We start from the raw sequence: 20550 nt of genomic DNA, 5'->3' as shown, positions 1-20550 counted from the left end.
AGGTGGATGCAGGCTAGCGACGTCGTGCTGCGGAGTCCGGGGCCGTGACGGTGGTGACGAATTCGGTGGCAGCTGCTCATCGAGCAGTGGGGCTGTGCGTCCCTCGTGCGGCCTGAGCGGCGGCGGCGGCAACTGTCGTGTCTGCTCACCGGCGTGGGCGTGGCCAGCTCTCCGGTGTGGGAAACGGCCGGCGGCGATGTGCAACTTGAAATGCGCAGGCGGGGGCGAGGGAGCGGGCAGAGAAGCTGTGGCCCGTGAAGGTTCGCGATGGATCGGTCACGTTTAATCGGATGGGAGAATTCAAACCGACCCATATTGGACGGACCAAATTGCATGAGCGCTCGATCTAACGGCTAGTGGGTTAACGGGCGACGTGGCTCTATCGGGCGCCCGCGGTTTGGTCCAGGAATCATATATAGAGTTCGTTTGCCTGCCGGTACGCACGTCATTCTGTTTCCGAGTCTGATACCTGCCCGATATGTGTGACAATGCAAGGATTTATACCTGGGCCTGCCCTGGCTGATGGTTTCTTCTTTCTTTTCCTCTGGGGGAATGAATGGTGGTCGCCTCCGGCAACGGTAATAACTGGGACTGGGAAGGAGACGAGACGCCCAGACGGGTGGTGGTACAGGCCGCTCTGCTTGTTGTGCCTTGGCCCGCCAACAACCCAACACCACGCATGTACTTCCTGGTCAGCCCAGCTCAATCTCAGCCGGTCAGTCCGCGTCGTGCGTGGGGTGCCCGCCTTCGATCGGTCTCCCTGGGCCCTGAAAGGGCTATAATAAATCGCCCCCAGCCCACAAGCCGGCTGACAGGGTCCTCGTCCTCGTCGCCATCTCCGGTTTTCACCCCCGGTACCCTAACCCTAGCCGCCCGAGGCGGAGTCCCCTCTCCTGACCGCGACCCGGCGCCCTCGCCTCCGCCACCGAGCCGGCCGCCGGTCGATCCAGATGAACACGCCTCCGTCCAGATCTAGGTATGCTCGGACCGCATCTACGCCACTCCCCCTTCTGCCCCGTGAGTTTATCCCCCTTTTGCTGGCTACGATGCCCTAGCCTGATTGCCGTGATTGCTCGCTTATTCCGATGTAGAATCTGCTCCCTGATGCGTTCCCCTGAATCCTAGGGATGATCTGTCCCCTAAAATCTGGAACAATCCGTCTAGTTCGTCCCGAATTGGTTAGGGTTGTTTATTCGGATTGGTTAATAGCGATTAGATTGGGTTTTTTCTGGCTGGATTGTTGGGGGTTCGTCTGAAACCCCGTGACCCACGGTAAATCCGCCGCTGGCACGGAACCAAACTGATGCCGCTAGCAATTTGTCGACTAAGATGCCAGGTACTTCACGGGATTTTGGGCTGTAAATTTTCGTGCATCCTCATAGCAACCCCTGGGAAATTAATGGGCACTGAAATAGTCTAGCGCGATTCTGTGCCGAATAAGTTTTTTGTGCCATGTTGATTATTTAGCTATATTTGATTCTATTCCTTTACAATAAGAAAATATTAGAAATAATTTTGCCCCTGTTGTGACTCTGTGTGCTAGTTTGTGGTATCTGAAATAGTTTTGTCCTTAATCTGAAATCTAACTATCCTGTACAATTGTCATCAAACACACGATATCAACTTCCAGTTCAGCTTCGTTCCATCAAATTTCTTCTAGGGTTTAAATTTTCACCTCTTTTTTAAGGGATCCCCTTTTTTAATGTAAACTGAAAATTTTGTCCATGTGTTCTTGTGTACTGTATGTAAAGCAATCAAATATGATCATAGGTAATTTAGCCAGAGTCATAATTATAGTTTCAGTGCACTGAAACATGCCATTAAAACGTTCAGAGAAATTCGGGTCGTAGTCACAAGTTGCTTTTATAAATGTTGCTCATGTTTACTTTATTTGTGTTTTGGCTAAAATTAGGCTTGATTATTACATGTTGTTATCCTTGCTGTCTGCTCTATTCCTTGCGTTTTTAAATAGATGACGTTTAGGACCACCTAAACGTCATATATTTAAAAACGGAAGAAGTATTTCTTTTGTACACAGTTTATCTTTATATTTGGGTTATTATTTGATGAAATCGGGATTGAGAGATGGGGGGTTATTCTCCTTTTCTTTTCTCTTTTTGGGACTCTGGATTATCTGAAGGGCAATGATGGGAGGCTGGGGGGTTTCGGATGGGTACGAGGGATCAAAGAGGCCACGAATGATGATGGAATCGAATCCCTACTTCGCAGTGAACGCAGGGAGTCCATTGGATGTCTCAAAGAGGGCCAGGATGATGGAACCAGGCCCTCCCTATTTTGGGGCTATGGGCAGCAATGCTGGTGGTGCCAGTGGTGCCTTCTACCAGCCCTTCAACAGCAGCTTAGCTGGTGCAGGGGTTAGCACTGGCGTCCAAAACTTTCCAGGTGTCCGGCTGCGGGGACTTCCTTTTGACTGCAACGAAGTTGACATCTGCAAGTTCTTTGCGGGGCTGGAAATAGTGGATTGCCTCCTGGTTAACAAGAATGGCCGCTTTACTGGTGAGGCTTTTGTGGTCTTTCAGGCGTCCATGCAGGCAGAATTTGCACTCCATCGCAACAGGCAGAACATGGGCCGGAGATATGTTGAGGTGTTTAGATGCAAGAAGCAGGAGTACTACTGCGCAATAGCCAACGAGGTGAACCAAGGTGGGTACTTTGAGCCTGAGTACCGCCGCTCCCCACCACCTCCAAGGCCGAAGAAGCCGGCTGAAGACAAGGGCAGCATGGAGTACACTGAGGTGCTGAAGCTCCGTGGGCTTCCCTACTCTGCAACCACCGAGGACATCATCAAGTTCTTCCTGGAATATGAGCTGACAGAAGAGAATGTGCATATTGCGTACCGCTCTGATGGGAAGGCTACCGGTGAAGCCTTTGTTGAGTTCCCCACAGCTGAAGTTGCAAAGACGGCTATGTGCAAGGATAAGATGACCATCGGGACAAGGTATGTGGAGCTGTTCCCATCAACCCCAGAGGAGGCCAGGAGGGCGAAATCTCGAGGCAGGCAATGAAGAAATACTTTTGCTGGATGCTCTGGTTGTATGCAGCAGCTGTGTTCGAGTTTAGCTTTCTATCTGAATGCTTACTGTATCGCTGTTAGGTTGTGCTAGTCAGTGTCGTCCTGTTGCTACTGCTCGTGCGGTGACTTATTTTATGCGAACCAAAATGTAACTGTCATCCTCTGTTGGGTGCACTTGTATGGCATAAATCATTCATGGATTTTGCTTTAGTTTCTGAAAGTGTCCTGTTTCTTTTGTTGATGCTGGGATTGGATGAAATTGTTGCCTTGAAATTGTTTGATGAGCTTACCATGCCACTAAGCTGGTGGTGATTTTGCTGCTGCTGCATTGTATGAGAACTCGATTAGATCAGATACAACTTCATTCTAGGCTTATTTGAGCTTCAGCTTCACTTGTTTCTTGTAAATTGTGACACGGTAGCGTGAAATCGTGCAAATTGAGATGCTTCTTGTTAATTGAGACACAGTAGCGTGAAATCGTGCAAATTGAGATACTGTAGCGTGAAACCGGCTTATAAGCTTGTGCTAACATGAACTAGAAGACTAATGGATAATGTCTTGCTGCTTCGGCCAAAGATAAATGGCGGAAAATGATTAGTGTTGCTGCTTCGGCGATAGGTAAAACAAAAACTGTGGAAGGTTGTTCACCAGTTCCAGGATTCACCTAGACCAGTAACGTGCCAATGTTCGTCAGTCTTCAGGTTGCAACTGCATTCCTGCGGCTGTGGTCCGGGCGCACCGCCGTGTTTGGTTAGTATTCCATGAATTTTTTTTCATCTCTGATCACTTATTTAGAGTATTAAATAAAGTCTAATTACAAAACCACCTCCACAACCCTTCGTGTAAATCGCGGGGCGAGTCTAATGAGATCTTTGGCCGCGTAACTAGAGGACGGTACTGTAGCATCACTGTAGCAATCATCGATTAATTAATGTCATTAGATTTGTCTCGAAAAGTTACACTTATTCCTAAAAAAGTTTTGCAAATAAATTTCATTTAGTACTCCATGCATACGAGATTCTTTTTTTGGGAAATGTGCGCGAAAATAACCAAACACGGCCGAGCGCTGGGCGAAACCAATGACCCGGCCGAAATTTTCTATCCTCTGTACTATGCACGGCCGGCTGAGGCCTTCTCCTTTTCTCTTCCACCTGGATACAATATAGATAAAATATTGGCCCCGTTTTTCTCTTCCATCTGGATACAATAACCCGTTTGGTTTCTTTGTACTAGTTCCTCTTTTGCATGCATGGAATACTAAATGAAGTCTATTTGCAAAATTTCTTCAGTGATGGGTGCAACTTTTCGCAATAAATCTAATGACAGTAATTAATCGATGATTGGCTACAGTGATGCTACAGTAACCATTTTCAAATCACGCATTCAAAGATCTCATTAGATTTTTTAGGGTTTCTAGTGCAGGGGTTCTGAAGTTAGTTTTGCAAACTGTCATTATTTAGTACCCCTAATTATTAATCAAAGTTGCTACAGTCTAGCGTAGCACAAACCAAACAGGGCAATTATATTTTCATTTTATTAGCTAGCTGACTTGAAGCTCATTTAGCAAGATTTCGGTTTATCAGATAGAGTGATTTTTCTAATAGAATTAAAGCTATTTTAAAAAATATTTAGCAAAACAGCTTCACCCTGTTTTTATAAATAAATTGAAGAGGAGCAGCCAGTTGGAGTCAAGTTTTGTGGCTCCATCATCACAGTGGAAGCTATTTTAGGCCTTGTTTGGCTCCAGGACTTTTTTCAGAAGTCCCTATCACATCAAAAGGAATCTTACTATTTTATAGTATTAAATAAAATCTGTTTATAAATGTTTTTTTGACAGCTGAGTGCTCTTTCGTAGACCTGGGCATGGGTCACCCGACCCGAACAACCCGACCCAACCCGCCCGAAAAAAACCCGACCCGACCCGACCCGAGCTACGTGGCGGGTGGGCGCGGGCCGTATTTTTTGACCCGCAACAATCAACGGGCCGGGCACGGGCCGTGATTTTTGACCCAAAACCCGACCCAACCCGAAAAACCCGACCCAAAGGCCAAAATACCCGACCCAACTCGAAAAAAACCCGACCCGACACGCCCGCGCAGGGTGCACGGGCCAACCCGACCCGACCCGGTGATAGGTACGGGTCGGGCGCGGGCCATCCTATGCGACCCGTGACCCGACCTTGACCCGACTCGAACCCGACCCGACCCGACGTTTGCCCAGGTCTACTTTTTTCGCGAGACGAATCTAATGAGCCTAATTAATTCATAATTTGCTACAGTGGTACTACAGTAACCATTCGCTAATCATAGATTAAGATACCTCATTAGATTCGTCTCGCAGTTTAGCCCCAGGGTTCTGCAGTTAGTTTTATAATTAATATTTATTTAATACTTCTAAATACTAAAAAGTCCCTAGGACTTTTTTGAAGTCTCTGTTTCTAAACACCCCCTTAGACTTCACCTTTGCTAGAGCTTTGGACGGAACCGGTTTTGAAGCCGTTGTTGGAGCTCTGCCCAAGGGACTCTATTCGAAAAATATTAACTTGAAAAAAAATTGATGAAACATAAATTTATATTTTGTTGTCATCAATCTAATATTAAATTTAGATATTTTATACTATCATAATGGTCATCTAAGCACAGTATAACTTTTTTTCTTAGAAATCCGTTGAGTTTTAGGCGTGAGTAAAAATAGCTGACAGAGTAATGTATGAAATTAGTGATGAAAGAATAATTAATCCTATTTTTTGAATTTATGTACGGGAAATAAATTATAAAAAGTATTAGAGCTATCGTAGATGAATGTGGTGTACAAAGTTATTATTTTTATATCTAGGAAAAGTTAAATTTATTTTATTTTTTTATACGAAATTACGATCGATGTTTTTTTTTCAAATGATAGAGGCACATAATAGTACCGTGGTTCCATTAAGTGGGGCACACTAAATGTGCATGTGTCCCAAATGGTGTGGGTCCCCACTAAGTAGTATACAAACAATAGGGCTATTACATGCGAACGCAGTATACAAAATCATATTATTTTTTATATAAAAATAATTAAATATATTTTATACGCGGGCCCAACTAAATAGTACACGGGCCCACTTGAATAGTATGCGGGTCACTTGAACAGTACATGTGGGCCCAATGAACAGTATCCGGACCCACGTGGGCCCACTTAAACAGTACACGTGGCCCAATGAACAGTACCCCCGCCCCCCGTGGGCCGGAACGAACGGCCGCGCGCCGATTCCTGGCACATTAGTATAGTATATATATATATATATATATTAATTGGTCATTGGAGCAGGTGATTCTTGTATTGGTGTTCTGTCTGTTCCTCCTGTTGCCATTCGAGGCTTGAGCGTTGCGTTTCTCGTAGCCAGCTTGTATAATACTTTGATGATTTCGTGCTAGGAGCTGTGCCCCCCCTGCGTTCTGCGGGTTCAATGACATCTACGGGTCGTTCGTCATACTATCACCCAACAAAACCGACACGGTGTTGGGTGCAACGACTCTTGTCCGACCCCATCCACACTGAACACCCTGACAAGTGACAATCTTTTTTTTTCAAGAAAAGCTCATTGGCAATCTGATAAGTGATATCCCAGTCCCAACCGGATTAGCTCGGTTCAGCTTCAGCGAGCCCCATCCCATGGCTCCACCGCTCCCTGCCCTCGTCCTCCTCCTCGTCGCCATCCCACTCTCAGCCGCGGCAGTGGTATTCCCCACAGAAGCCCTGCCGACGAAATCGGGCTACCTCCCTATCTCGCCCGCCAACGCCTCGCTCTTCTTCGCCTACTACGAGGCCACCCACCCGCTCACGCCGCCGGCCTCCACGCCGCTCCTCCTCTGGCTGCAGGGCGGACCCGGCTGCTCCAGCCTCATCGGCAACTTCTTCGAGCTCGGCCCCTACTTCGTCGCCCCCGACAGCGTCTCCCTCTCGCCCAACCCCTTTGCGTGGAACCGCCGCTTCGGGCTCCTCTTCATCGACAGCCCGCTCGGCACCGGCTTCAGCGCCGCGCCGTCCCCCGCCGACATCCCCACCAACCAGTCCGTCGTCGCCGCGCACATCCTCGCCGCGCTGCAGTCGTTCCTCGCCCTGGAGCCCAGCTTCCGCGCGCGGCCGTTCTTCATCACCGGCGAGAGCTACGCCGGCAAGTACGTCCCCGCGGCGGGGGCGCACATCCTGGACGTGAACCCCACGCTGCCGGAGGCGCTGCGCGTCAACCTCCGTGGCGTGGCCATCGGCAACGGGCTCACGCACCCCGTCGCGCAGGTGGCCACGCACGCGGACGCGGCCTACTTCTCGGGCCTCATCAACGCGCGGCAGAAGCGGGAGCTGGAGGCGCTGCAGGCGAAGGCAGTGGCGCTGACGCGCGCGGAGCGGTGGCGCGAGGCGGCGGACGCGCGGGGGCGGGTGCTGTCGCGGCTGCAGAACATGACCGGCCTGGCCACGCTGTACGACACGGCGAAGCAGCGGCCGTACCGGACGGACCCCGTGGGCGCGTTCCTGAACCGGCCGGAGGCCAAGGCGGCGCTGGGCGCGCGCGGCGACGTGGTGTGGGAGGAGTGCGGCGACGCGGTGGACGCGGCGATGCACGCGGACGTGATGAGGAGCGTGGTGCCGCAGGTGGAATCGCTGCTGCGGCGCACGCGCGTGCTGCTGTACCAGGGCATCCGCGACCTCAGGGACGGCGTCGTGTCCACGGAGGCGTGGCTCGGCGAGGTGCGCTGGGACGGGCTGGTCGCCTTCCTCGACGCCGACCGCGCCGTGTGGCGGACGCGCGACGGGGACCTCGCGGGCTACGTGCAACGTTCCGGCGCGCTCTCGCACGTGGTGGTGTACGGGGCTGGGCACCTGGTGCCGGCGGACAACGGCCGCGCCGCGCAGGAGATGATCGAGGACTGGGTGCTGCAGGCGGGGCCATTCGGGCGCCGCGGTGGTGTCGTGGCGACGGCTTGAGGAGCGCCACCTGATGGCCTGCCCGCGCCAACGAGTTTGTCGCAGGCTCGCAGCTCACAACTGTGCACCGATAATCATATTTGTATCACTGAGTAATAATGCTTATTGGAATAGAATACACTTTCTGATTCAAAAATAAACATTTGAATTCCCTGTTGCTAATAAGCGCTCCACTCCACCTGATACTGAAATCAGCTTCAACCTTTAGCCGCCTCTACACGCAAAACTTCATATCAAAAAAGAAAGCCTCGAGTTTGAAGTGTGGGAATTTGGCACAATCGTCAGTACAGTTTGAAGTGATCAAACCACAACTGTACCAGCGGGGAACTGGCATTACTACCTCTTCCATCTCTAGTTGAGCTCTCAGTGGGGAACTTGTAATATTTCTTCTCTCTCCCGTGGTAATTTTTAAAGTCAATCATAAGAGTGGTTTTCGGATACATGACATTCGTAATAATAGTAAAAAAATAAAAGCTCCAGTCTGCAGTGGCTGGAGAACTTGATTCCTCTTCCTTCGTTTTCGGTGGTAAGATTATCAATTCTGTTCAGCGACTGAAATCCATCTTGGATGGAGCTCCGGGGTGGTGGGTTATGCGACTCTACAAAGGCTTGGGATCCTCTGGCGCCTGGCGGAGGAACTGGAATTCTGGACATCGCCGGCGCTTCTTCTGCTCAGCAAGTTGGAGTGGTGGCGATGAGGACGAACAGGACACCTAGGAACCTATCTGTTATCTTTTTTTTTAAGGTCTTGTTTGTAAAAGGGGATGTACTGTGCCCCAGTATGTTCCCTTCCGGTCCATCATAATCGTAATTGGGACATCTCAACATCCTTGTAGAGATCTTTTCGAGAAAAAAAAAGGAACATCCTTGTAGAGTCCGTGTAATCCAAGCATTTGGGGACAACATACATATACCAATGAGCATCGGATCGGACTAGTGTAGGAGTAAAAGGACGGCCGGCCGGCCGGCCGCCCCTTCCCCTCCTCCGGCCAAGGTCGTCCTCTTCGACCCAACCAAACCTTAATCACCACGAGCACGAACATGGAGATAGCAAGGATCGTCGCTGGGAACCGGAAGGGATGAATTCTCAGTCTTCCCCGGTGGTTCTGCTTCACCTCCGCCGGTTGGATCGCTTCTTCAAGCACCAGGGCCTCCACAGCACCGCCCATACGTACCGCCCGTCCCCTCTCCTCCCTCGTGCTTTGATTTCCTGATTCCTCCGTCAAGTTTCTTTTTGTCAGCTTGCTGCGATTATTGCGTCACCATTGCCGCACGGTGAGCCAATCCGTAGATACGAACCGGCCAACCGGGGAACTGATTCCTAAATGTTTCTACATGGATTTTTCAGGCTCGAGAGGGAGTCCATGGTGTACTTCGACGCCGCGCATCTGCAGAAGCTGGTGAAGGATGGGCGGTGGGAAGCCGCCGGAACTTACCTGAAAGGATTCTCGCCCCTCTGGGAGGGGGAGGGCACAACCCAGCACTACACCTCCTTCTTGCACAAAATGCAGCACCACACTATGCTTGCTTTCCTCGCCTGCCGCGGTAAGGAAGGTGGCCACGCCGCCAGCTCGCTTTTCTGGTCCAATGATGATGCCTTCCGCAAAAAGTTCCCCGAGATTGCGGAGCGCAATGACCTGTATCGCTCCATGGTCTCTGCACAAGCCAGGTACCTGCTAGTAGCCTAGTACTACCTAGGCTACCTAATCAACCAAGCACTAGCTCAAATGCAAACGATTTTCCAGGTTGAGTTCTTATGAATTGTGATGGCTCAGATTTGTGCCTGCAGGGCATCCGTGAACTGGGAGGACATAAAGCTCAGAACCTTGGAGGAACGGTAGGAGTTGCTTCATCTTCATCCTGAAGTCAAATGCAGCTTACGAATGCGAGAGCTGTAGTGCACACCCACGGCATCAGAAATAACCCCCATTGGGTACCTCTCAGTCTCCTTTCAACTTCTTCGCCCTTGACCTCTTCAGCAAGAGGCCGTCTCTCTTGCACGAATGTCTTCCACATTGCCAGTTTGCGGGGGTCTTGGAGGCGTCAAAGGAAGAGAGTGGAGCGCAAACCAGCATGTGAACTCGCACGTTTCCTTCTACAGAAGAGGAGGTAGCCCATACAGACAGATCAGCCAACATATTATCAGAATTTTGAATAGTTGCATGTTTTCGCCATCAATATGCCTCTGTGTAAATGTACCTTTTCGTTATATGCAGGCTACCCTCCAGTCAGCAGACAAATCAGCCCGGTGACTCAGGTCAGCATTCAGTCCCTTCATATGCTTTTAGTAGATACTTGTGTGATATATTGGGTACCTTTTAAAAAAGGGACATACTGGGTACCATACTAGATGTTTTCTTTCCGAATCTTCCTCAGTTTTCCTCTCTATGAAAGCTTTAGTTTAGACTCTCATGAATCAATTATAGTGTTGTTTACTCACTTTTCACAGATATTATGTTTTTGTTTGAATCTTGTGGTCCACATTTAAATTGGAATCTTTTAGGACCATACTTCATCCCTTATGCTTTCTTTCTTTTATCTCATTATTCATGGATTCTTGATTTCGATGCATATAATCTAAGCCCCTGCTATCCTTGTCTTGTCATATGCGCACACAATATTTCTTCTACTTTAGAAGTATCATCCTTGGTTTGTAACTGTAACACTATGATCTACAGGTGTTCCAAGTGCACCAATTTTGGAGGCTATGCTGCTTACATCAGAAAGACCAACTAAAATTATTTCAATAGCTCCAAATATTAACACATGTAAAATATTTGGGTATTCATTGTTTTGCAACAATGAGAATTCATGTGCTCTGTTTTTTTTGCACCTGAAAATGAAATAGCCCAAATGTCTGAAACAAGTTACCATAAATGACACACTAGTGCCTATGCTGAGCCAGTGATCATGAACCTTACCCATTGCATGTAATTTATGTGGTTGTCTTTGTCAGGTATGAATCATTCAAGACCCTATGATGCTCATTTTCGCGAAAGTTTTGAGCAAGCTTTTGATTCACAAAAGGGTGCAAAGAGGCTACGGACAGCTGGAGAGTTTGCTGAAGTAAGCCGTATATGAGATAGCTGCACGTGTAATTTTGAAAACCTCGAATAGATAGGGATACAAGATGCATCAGCATGAGTCAGTATTGGAGTATTGGGGTGATTGAAAGGCAGGGTGGCTGTGTCAGCTGTGGTTTAGAGCTACATGCGCGGCAATGGCCTGGTTTGACCCCCAAAGCTCCAAAAGCAGGGTTTCATGCTTGTGCATGCATGCGAGACCTGAATTGGGTCCCCCCAGGGTCATATGCGTTGAATGTTTTTGCAAGCTGTGTAGAACTAGCCTCGGTCACATCATTAGTCAGTAGAACTAAAGACGTAAGATTGGTTAATGCAAAATTTGTAGGTTTTTCAGTAGCAGGAATATCTGTCTTGAATACATACAATGGTGCGGCTGCGGTTCAGAGGTGGTAATGGGTTATGGTCCTAGTGGTCTCTTCGCAGTCCAATAAGACTTTTAAATTATTTAGTTCAAAATTGTATAAGATTGCAGTTAGATTTTCTAGTTCAAAATCTTGGACCATTTACCACCCTTAGCTGTGGGTACGGCACTGGCGTTACAGTGGCCTTGTTTGGTTAATGCTAGTGACTAGCACGTGCGTTTCCCGAAAAAAATCTTGATGTATGAAGTACTAAATGAAGTCTATTTGCAAAACTTTTTTAGGGATGTGAGTAACTTTTCGCGATGAATCTAATAACGGTAATTAATCCATGATTGACTACAGTAATGCTAAGATTTCTAGCGCAAAGATTCTGAAGTTGGTTTTATAAAATAGCTTTGTTTGATACCGTAATTAGTGGTTCAAGTTTCCTAGTACTCCCTAGTGCTGGAAACCAAACAAGGCCAGTATAAGTATCCTTATAGAGTAAACAGCAAGATCAGATTATGTAGAATATCTGTCAAGTGTTCCAACAAACGCGGGCATGGGATTTCTGGACAATAAGATGACATTCTTCTAAAGCATAAGCAGATCGCGGACACCTGGGCATGGTGCGTATCAGAAACTGAAGTACTAGTAGCAAGCACAGCTTGGGTTGCAGCCGCATGCTCCTAGATTAGAAATGATTCCTTTCGATTCACCCCGAGGGATGCAACTATGCAAGATGCAAAATAGGAACCTGGTCCTTGGAAAGTACTGCTAGTCTGCTATACACAGAAATCACGAGATAATAGCGTTGATTTTCTGAGGTCAAAATCCAAGTCGACACTGGCTTTTGATGTTCAACTGGGGCATAACGTGAGTTATTTTTTGAAAAAAAAAGAAGAGGCATAACGTGAGTTATTTTCGACACACCGAAGCCCATCCGAAACGGACCCAAAAGCCCAAAACAACACAAAGTCCGAATCCTCCTCCTCCTCCTCTCTCCGTCGCGTCCGCTCCGTCCGTCGTGCTGCCCTCGGCCGGCGCCGCTCGTTGACAGGACCGCTCGCCACGACATCGGGCGCAGCACTCGCAGCTCGCCGTCGCCGCCGCGCGGCCTCACTCCCACGCCTCGCCGGCCATCCCCTCTCCGCCCTCACGCGCCCGCGACCTGCGCACACTCGAGAGATCCAGCACCCCCTAAACCCTACCGGCTCAGCTCGCCCCCTTAGCGCTGGCGGCGGCAATGGAGGACGAGGAGATGGAGAAGAAAGTGCAGCAGTACCTGCAGCGCAAGGGGTTCCGCCTCACCGAGCTTGCGCTGCAGGAGGAGCGCAACCGCCTCTCCACCTCCGCCGTCTCCGACGTCACGCTTGCCAGGTAGGTTCGCTTGATTCCGAAGCTAGGGTCCCTAGCTCGGACCTGGTCGTCTCGCCCAGTGGCGGTTGCTGTGGGCACGAGGAAAACTAGTGGACTTGGTATAATTTGTTCGAGTGAAGTAGAATTGGTGCATTTTGTGTGTGTGCGCGCGCGCTGGGAGTGTATAGCCTCGTCTCTCTCGCTCGACTGTGAATTGGCCCTCATGTTGTGGAGTTAAGGTTGCAAACTTCTGTCAATTCAGTTTTCCATGATGACCCAAAGCTTTAAGCGGTTGCCACCTGCAGTAAGTGCCATTGTTCAAGCAAATGATGGTAGCAACCCTGATTGAAAATTTTCCTTATGGAGTTGGTGGATATGCTGTTCCTTTTTATCTAACAGAAGGAAGTGTGTGGCGTGCTGTGTTCTAATCTTACAGTTGTACTTTCCCTCGATATGATTACATGCAGGTTTCTTAGGGTTTTTTCACTCACATATCTAATATTTGTTATTTGGAGATGGAGACATGGGCTCCCTTTTGCTTAGGTGTTAGGACTATCATTTTGTGGAGGGATGGGAAGGGATAGGTAACATTAAATTCAATGTTCAAATCACTGCCTGAAATTTTGTTGACATCCAATTGATAAAGACTACTGTCTGTAGCTAATTGGAGAACAGCATTTTCTGGGCCACTAGCATGTGAGAATTGGTGAAGCAGTCTGCTTTGTTGGTTCAGTGGTGCTTTTGTCAATGTTCAATGGTGTTTGATCGATATTGTAATAATCAAAGTTCAGTTTGTTTTGTCATTGTCTGTGTACACATACTTTTCTACTTCATTAGTATATGCAGATTAAGGTTATGTTTTCTCTTGTGATATTACCTTATACTATCTTTTGATTGCTTATACTTCTTCAAATACAGATCTGACAATGATCCGGGAAGATACCATGATGGATATAGTAGACTAAGAACATGGGCATATAGTTCTCTTGATCAATACAAGGTGCATTATCATTGATTGTACTTCACGTCTACATCTCTAGTAAATGTGATTATTTCTTCATAATCATTGAGGCATATGATACTTGTATCCAAACTGTTCATTTGTTTTTGTTAGCTTTAGGTACTGTATCTAATTGAATTGCCTTTGTGTCCTATGCCACGAATTTATACTGCTGACTTCCTACTAAACGCAATTCTGTTCATATAAGCATCGTTATGCACCTACAACTTATGCTATTTTAGTTTGTCAAAGGGGTGTTTGCTTGTGGTAGTCGGACTATTTATCACTATCTCAGTATGATTTCTTTTCTTGTGATGCACTGTTCTGGTCTTAATGCTTGTGGTAGACCAACTATTTACTACCTCAATGTGATTTCTTTTTACCTGTGTTGCACCATCCTGTTCTTAAATCTGGCAATATAATTCATGTTTCTTAGTTGTTCTTTCTTTTTGTATGTTTGTGCGTGCAGCATGAATTACTCCGTGTCCTTTACCCAGTTTTTATCCATTGCTTCATGGATCTAGTGACAGAGGGACATATGCAGGAAGGTATTGTAATGGTTAGATATAATTGGATATATTTTCCTGTTTTTGTTATTTACCTTAGTTTGTTCAGAGGATTTCTTTCTTTGATATTATGTTCTGCAGCTCGGTCATTTTTCCATAAGTTTCGGGAAGATCATGAAGTAATGCATTCAAGGGATCTTCAGAAGCTGGAAGCTGTCCTCTCCTCTTCACATCTGGAGGTTATTTAGCTTTCCGTTATATCGTATCATTATGTTGTGAATGGGTTCTTGTTTTGTCTAGATGATTGCACCTTCTTAAGATTCTGGAACTGTGGATTTACCTTCTGCTTACCATAATTTTCAGGAAATGGAACTGGCCCGATCTTTAAGGCAAAATAAATTTAAAATTAAATTATGCGAGGTAACTGCATTACTAATTCTTTTCTAGTTTCTAATATATCCTTTAGAATTGTGCCTGTTAGTTTACCACATTCTTTTACTTAGATTGGTTGCAAAATGGTTGCACCAATCGTAAGAAGCTTTATCATAGCCTACTTTAATTTTAACTTCAAACCTACATATTATTAAGTGTAGTCCTATGAGCATGGAACAAGGGGGTCATAAGCCAGCATGACCATAGACCAGCCGTCTGTTTAACAGGAGGTAGGATTAGTTTACTAGAGATTAGGAAGTTTGAGGTTGCTATCTTCTAGGTATGGTTTGTTAGAGTCAGATTGTCTCCCTCGGTTTATTTAGGATTCAAGTTTCCTCTATATAAAGAGAGGAGATGTATCAATCAAACAAGGAAGAGCGCATGGTCTGGTTTCCCCTCTTGTCTTCATCCCTCTCGTTTATGATCCAGTCTCTCATCCCTGGCAGCTGACTGCACCTGTCCATCCTCCCTGTGGTGTTTACGCCGTCATGGAAATGGCTCATGACAGTAGACACTGGGGAATGGCACCTTAGAGTCTGTTTCTGTTCTTCCTTCTGTATCTATTGCTTAATTTGATATTGTGCAAAATGGAAGTGTCGTTTCATGCAGTATCTCTATTGGACAGTAATATAGTTATAGCGTACTACTATTATTTTGGGAGTTCAAGCCGATGCATGTTATGGATTTTATAGGCAATAACAAGTTCAATGTTCTCAACTGAAAATTTCACATCTTTTGTGTTGTAGCAGCCACATTAATATGTTATTCTTTTTATTTTTTTGCTGCATTCCTAGATAGCTTTCATGATATGTTTTCTTGGAAGAACATTGTTGCTAATTTGGAATTAATAAATCAGCCACTCCAACTAAATTTTCGTTCTTATTTTTAATCGCAGTATTCATACGAATTGCTTCTCCAGTATCTCCAGAAAACACAAGCTCTTGTTGTGCTTGGGGTAATCAATGAGCACATAACTTTTGAAGGTATGAATATGATTTCATGATATGTTTGAAATAAGTATTCATTTGTATTGTGGTTGTAATTTCACTTCTGAGAATCTTCTACTACTTCTGTTGATGCTACATTAGCAGTATCTCCTGGGCAACCCTCATTAATTTCTGATGATGCGGACGTTGTTGCCCTGATTGGAACAAGTAAGGACTTGGCAAAGCAGATAAATCAGAAGGAAGTGCATTGGGGGGTATGTTATGCATCAGCCAGGCTGCTTTCCACTTACGCTAGGCCAAAATTGCAGATTAAACCATTTGCATTTCATACGTTTCCAATTTCTTCGGCCCATATGCTCTCTTGCACTTCTTTAATTAAAGTCCTGTTTTGCAGGAGCTTGAAGATTCTGTTGAAGAGCGAATGGAGAAGGCACTAGCAGAATCTGATAAAGTTGAAGCTGAAAGCAAGGATGCCGGCACAGAAGATAACAAGGCAAGGAACTCTTTTCATCTTTTGTAATATCAAAATCTTCTGACATCATATATTCTACACATCAACCTTCCTTTTACTCATGTGTATCTGGGAATGTTCCCCCCACTGCACAATCTGTAGTCTGTAGCTGATAGCAAACACTCATTGTTTGGATTCACTGTGCATACCTGTGTTCCTGGTCATAAGAATTTTGCTGTCTTTGCAGTTCATGTATTCTTAGTGTACCTGGTCATAAAATCATGTTCATTATATTTTGCCACAGAAAAGAAACGCAGAAGGTGGAAAGCAAGGTGCTTCTCTTAAGAAGAGCAAAAAGGATAAGCTTGTAGGCGCAACTGGAAAAAACATCAGAACTGAAACAAGCATGGTTTCTGTGGCACCTCGTGTGAAACCAGAGCTAACTCTGCCAACAACGTATGTTTCTAAGTCCTTTGTGATTAGGATGAGAACCGACTTCAAATAGGTTGAATGGTGTAAAATAGTAAAATATCTGGTTCGAAATAGTTTGAAGGTCGAAATTGTCTGGTTTTAAAATTTTGAGAGCCAAAATCAGGCCTCTCGTGACAATTCAAGGGCCAAAAATCAAGGCTCTCGTGATAGTAATCAACCTTGATGTATATGAGTATGAGAAATATTTATGTATTTGCTTCAGGCCTGTCGAAGTTGAACAATCGATTCTTGAGGATCTGCGAAACCGTGCACAACTGAATAGTGTGGCATTACCGTCTGTTAGCTTCTACACATTCCTCAATACACATAATGGGTAACTATAACTGTATTCACTATTTACAAGTTCTCTGTTAATACTCTTGCTGAGTATCATCCTATGGAACACAGATTAAACTGTTCATCGATATCACATGATGGGTCTTTGGTTGTGGGTGGGTTTTCTGATTCGTCAGTGAAGGTCAGTTCATACAGGTCAAAAGACCATATCTTCTTTGCGATGCTATATGTATTTTTTGCTGGTAAAATTTCCTTGGTTTTCACCAGGTTTGGGATATGTCAAAGATTGGTCAACCAGCAAAAACATGTAAGTTAGCCTTTTTTATTCCTGGGCAATCATTCCATTCTGTATCACAATGCTTGCTATGCTGAACTACATGCATTATTTGCATCTAGTTTGGGCCAAAATCATGGTTGATATATTGCCTTGAAAAAAATTAATGTTAGAAACTAAGTCCCGTTTACTTGCTTTTCTTTGTTAGGATGGTGTCAATTGCAGTTTATGCATTTCGTTTTTGTGGAATTTGTTGCTTTTCGGGTTGGATGCTTGTAAGGCTGTAATTTCATTACTTCTGAAATAATGAAATTCGGGCATTGTCCATGATGAAAAGTTTAAGTTAGAAATAATGCATGTGTGGCAGTCTTTTAAAATTCTTCTCCGCCCACTGCAATATTATCTTTGGTTCAGACTTGATTCTCAACTACCTGGCATTCTTCGTGTCCAAAGCCTGTTAAGGACATCAAGAATAATCTTAACATTCAAATATTTCTTCCAATTAAATACTGATGGAGTTTGCTAATTCGGAAGACTTTAATTTCAGCTAGTTCACAGGGGGATAATGGATCTTCCCAGGGTGAACGCATGTCAACCATAGATGAGGGGAAAAGACCTTATACACTATTCCAAGGTCATTCTGGACCAGTTTATTCAGCGGCCTTTAGCCCGTTTGGGGATTTTCTCTTGTCATCATCTTCAGATTCAACAAGTGAGACATCTAGACATCATTACTTTTACTTCTGTAGTGTATCCTTTCATTCCTAATATTTATAAGTAGTATTTTATCCTTACTGTTTATTTGTTACAGTTAGACTTTGGAGTACCAAGCTGAATGCCAATCTTGTCTGTTACAAAGGACACAACTACCCAGTTTGGGATGTCCAAGTATGTGATAACCATTGAAGATGTTTATCTTGAATTTGTAAACATTTTTTATGCATAACTATGTGTTATATTGATACCTTATTTCTTTACTTTTTTGACAGTTCAGCCCGGTCGGTCATTACTTTGCTAGTGCTTCACATGACAGGACTGCTAGAATCTGGTCAATGGATAAAATTCAGCCTTTGCGGATAATGGCTGGGCATCTTTCTGATGTTGATGTAAGTGAACTTCTGGTCCAATAATTTTATATAATTTGAAAATTTATGGTTCGGCTAAATGAAATGCTCGGTGTTTTAAATCCTTTTTATGTTAGAATATCCGCTTTTTTTATCATTGCTCTGTGCTGATGCCAGCATGTTTTAGCTGATCTTTTGTATTTTGCTTGCAAATTATTTGCATAACAGTGTGTCCAGTGGCATGTAAACTGTAACTACATTGCCACTGGTTCTAGCGACAAGACTGTAAGACTATGGGATGTTCAGTCAGGCGAGTGTATACGGATGTTTATTGGTCATAGGAGTATGGTTTTATCACTGGCAATGTCACCCGATGGACGATACATGGCCTCTGGAGACGAAGATGGAACCATCATGATATGGGATCTATCTACTGGTCGCTGTGTTTCACCACTACTAGGACACAGCTCTTGTGTGTGGACACTTGCTTTCAGGTAATCATTATAAATTGTTGAACTTCTGTAGTGGATAGTAGCACCCCAAGTCTCTTTTTAAAAGGAAGGGATCAAAACCATGACTTAATATGCTGGCCAGTCCAGCCACCCATAGCCAGTTCAATGAGCAGACTGACTCCTAGGATCATAAGCCGGTTCATCTAACAGGTTAGCGTCAAGTTATAATTATCTGAAGTGCTACATCAAGAAATAAATGTGCTAAATATTTCTTTAGCCCATGTTGAGAGTATTTAAAGGTTGTGTAATTTTATGTCCTCTAATGACAGTGTCTTTCGGTGTCTTGGCATGGTGCTTGTTAGATGTTCTGTTGATTAAGTTGATGCTTATCCTATGAGCTCTTTTATCAGAAAATTGTTTTTTCTCCCCCTGTTGCAAACTGATTTGAATATCGTGGGCCAGACTGGGTCCAAACATAGTATTTTTATGGGTTTTGCTCTTATTGCCTTTTGGATGTACACGAGAGGTCCTTAGCATTCTTTATATATTTGATCCCTTGTTGGCATACATCGTAGATCATGGATGATGGATTGCTATTTTTACAAGGAGCACAAAATTTCATCTTGTGCAACATATTGTCACATAATCTTACTGTTAAACTGACAACAGTCAGAGGTCTTGAATTCTAGATGCAGTGCACCTTGTTCTGGGGAGAACCTTAACAAACGGCAGAGCAGTCATTAGTTTGTTGTAACATATTCCAATCAGATATATAATGTAGAATGATTAAAACACTGCTGTAGGTTATCCCTTTTACTTTTGCATCGCTTTCCATTGCAATCTTAAATGTATGCTGTTTCTTTCATCAACAATTCATGATGTGCTGTTCTGTGATGTCATGTTACATTTGGTAGTAATAATTTTAGTTAAAGCAGTGTTACTTAGTTAATGATCTATTGAAATATGTTCTTATTTAATATATCCTGCTGTTGTTTTAGCTGTGAAGGGGCACTGCTTGCATCTGGATCAGCCGACTGTACTGTAAAACTATGGGATGTCGCTTCCAGCACAAAGGCCCTGAAGACAGAGGACACGTAAGTTGGTTTTGACACGTAAAAGAGGCTGATCCATTCGGGCATATACTTCTAGTTCTGACTGCAAAAAAAAAATCCTTCCTCTTTCTCTGAAACAGCAAAGGCGGTACAGCTAACCGACTGAGGTTGCTTAAAGCTCTCCCCACAAAATCAACTCCTGTTTATAGCCTGCGGGTGAGAAAAGTTCTCGTCTATTCAACATCGTAAATTGAAAATCTGTTTTCGAATGTGCAATCTAACTGAAGAATTAACTGATTTTTGGCAATTGCAGTTCTCTCGGCGGAACCTTCTATTTGCGTCCGGTGCTCTCTCGCTGAACACGTTGTAAGCTGCATTGAGAAGCGGACCTGCCTGTGGGTCCAATATTTCCATTATAGATTTGTAGAGCTTACATTGTCATTGGCGATTGCATGTAGCCTCTAACTTGGCCCGCAACCATTGCGGATCCTCGTAAGCACACGACTGCACGAGTGATGTTGTAAAAATGTTATGTATTACACTGTAAAATCACTACCATTTTCTAGGTTGCGGAATTGAAAACATGATTAATGCAGCTTAGGGCAGCTCCAGCGTACTTTTTCTTCGACACGACCAGCGTGCGTTTGAAGGTGTTGCCAGGAGGAGAGAGGGATGGAAGAGGTGCAATACTGTGGAGCAAAACTAGCCTTCACGAATCACGGGGCCCGGGGTAATCGTCGAACGGGCCGTAAAGTGCGGACAGAGACCGACGTCATTGTCCCGATCGAGTCAGCGCTTACAACACATGCCGTCACCATCGCA

At 45.2% G+C, this 20550-nt stretch overlaps 3 protein-coding genes across 8 annotated transcripts; all 3 read left to right on the top strand.

Moving 5' to 3' along the window:
- Positions 1-786: 786 nt before the first annotated feature.
- On the top strand, positions 787-3293 carry LOC120697728 (heterogeneous nuclear ribonucleoprotein H3-like). 3 transcript variants are annotated; one of them, XM_039981037.1, is made up of 2 exons: positions 787-976; positions 2141-3293. In XM_039981037.1, the coding sequence occupies exons 1-2, from the start codon at positions 951-953 to the stop codon at positions 3024-3026; spliced, it is 912 nt and encodes a 303-aa protein (XP_039836971.1). In that variant the 5' UTR covers positions 787-950; the 3' UTR covers positions 3027-3293. The 3 variants fall into 3 exon arrangements, with proteins under 3 accessions (XP_039836971.1, XP_039836974.1, XP_039836973.1); XM_039981040.1 differs by having other exon boundaries at positions 800-976; positions 2541-3293; XM_039981039.1 differs by having other exon boundaries at positions 808-976; positions 2230-3293.
- A 3284-nt stretch (positions 3294-6577) lies between these two features.
- LOC120697727 (serine carboxypeptidase-like 50) lies at positions 6578-8161 on the top strand. Its single transcript, XM_039981036.1, has one exon. The coding sequence runs from the start codon at positions 6689-6691 to the stop codon at positions 7997-7999; it is 1311 nt and encodes a 436-aa protein (XP_039836970.1). The 5' UTR covers positions 6578-6688; the 3' UTR covers positions 8000-8161.
- Positions 8162-8913: 752 nt separating this feature from the next.
- On the top strand, positions 8914-20344 carry LOC120697724 (transcription initiation factor TFIID subunit 5-like). 4 transcript variants are annotated; one of them, XM_039981033.1, is made up of 23 exons: positions 8914-9170; positions 9348-9668; positions 9775-10109; positions 10214-10256; positions 10956-11065; positions 13701-13782; positions 14252-14330; positions 14430-14527; positions 14652-14708; positions 15616-15703; positions 15809-15921; positions 16062-16160; positions 16423-16574; positions 16813-16923; positions 16998-17067; positions 17154-17193; positions 17708-17872; positions 17972-18048; positions 18150-18266; positions 18453-18718; positions 19675-19770; positions 19869-19944; positions 20042-20344. In XM_039981033.1, exons 5-23 carry the CDS (start codon positions 10977-10979, stop codon positions 20096-20098), a joined length of 1932 nt encoding a protein of 643 aa, XP_039836967.1. In that variant the 5' UTR covers positions 8914-9170; positions 9348-9668; positions 9775-10109; positions 10214-10256; positions 10956-10976; the 3' UTR covers positions 20099-20344. The 4 variants fall into 4 exon arrangements, with proteins under 4 accessions (XP_039836967.1, XP_039836966.1, XP_039836965.1 ...); XM_039981032.1 differs by having other exon boundaries at positions 8916-9170; positions 9789-10108; positions 10216-10256; positions 10678-12803; positions 15812-15921; XM_039981031.1 differs by lacking the exons at positions 8914-9170; positions 9348-9668; positions 9775-10109; positions 10214-10256; positions 10956-11065 and adding an exon at positions 12383-12803.
- The last annotated feature ends 206 nt before the right edge of the window (positions 20345-20550 follow it).

This window comes from Panicum virgatum, chromosome 3K (genome assembly GCF_016808335.1).
Source record: "Panicum virgatum strain AP13 chromosome 3K, P.virgatum_v5, whole genome shotgun sequence".
NCBI lineage: Eukaryota > Viridiplantae > Streptophyta > Magnoliopsida > Poales > Poaceae > Panicum > Panicum virgatum.
This window is presented reverse-complemented; position numbering and strand designations above follow the sequence as displayed.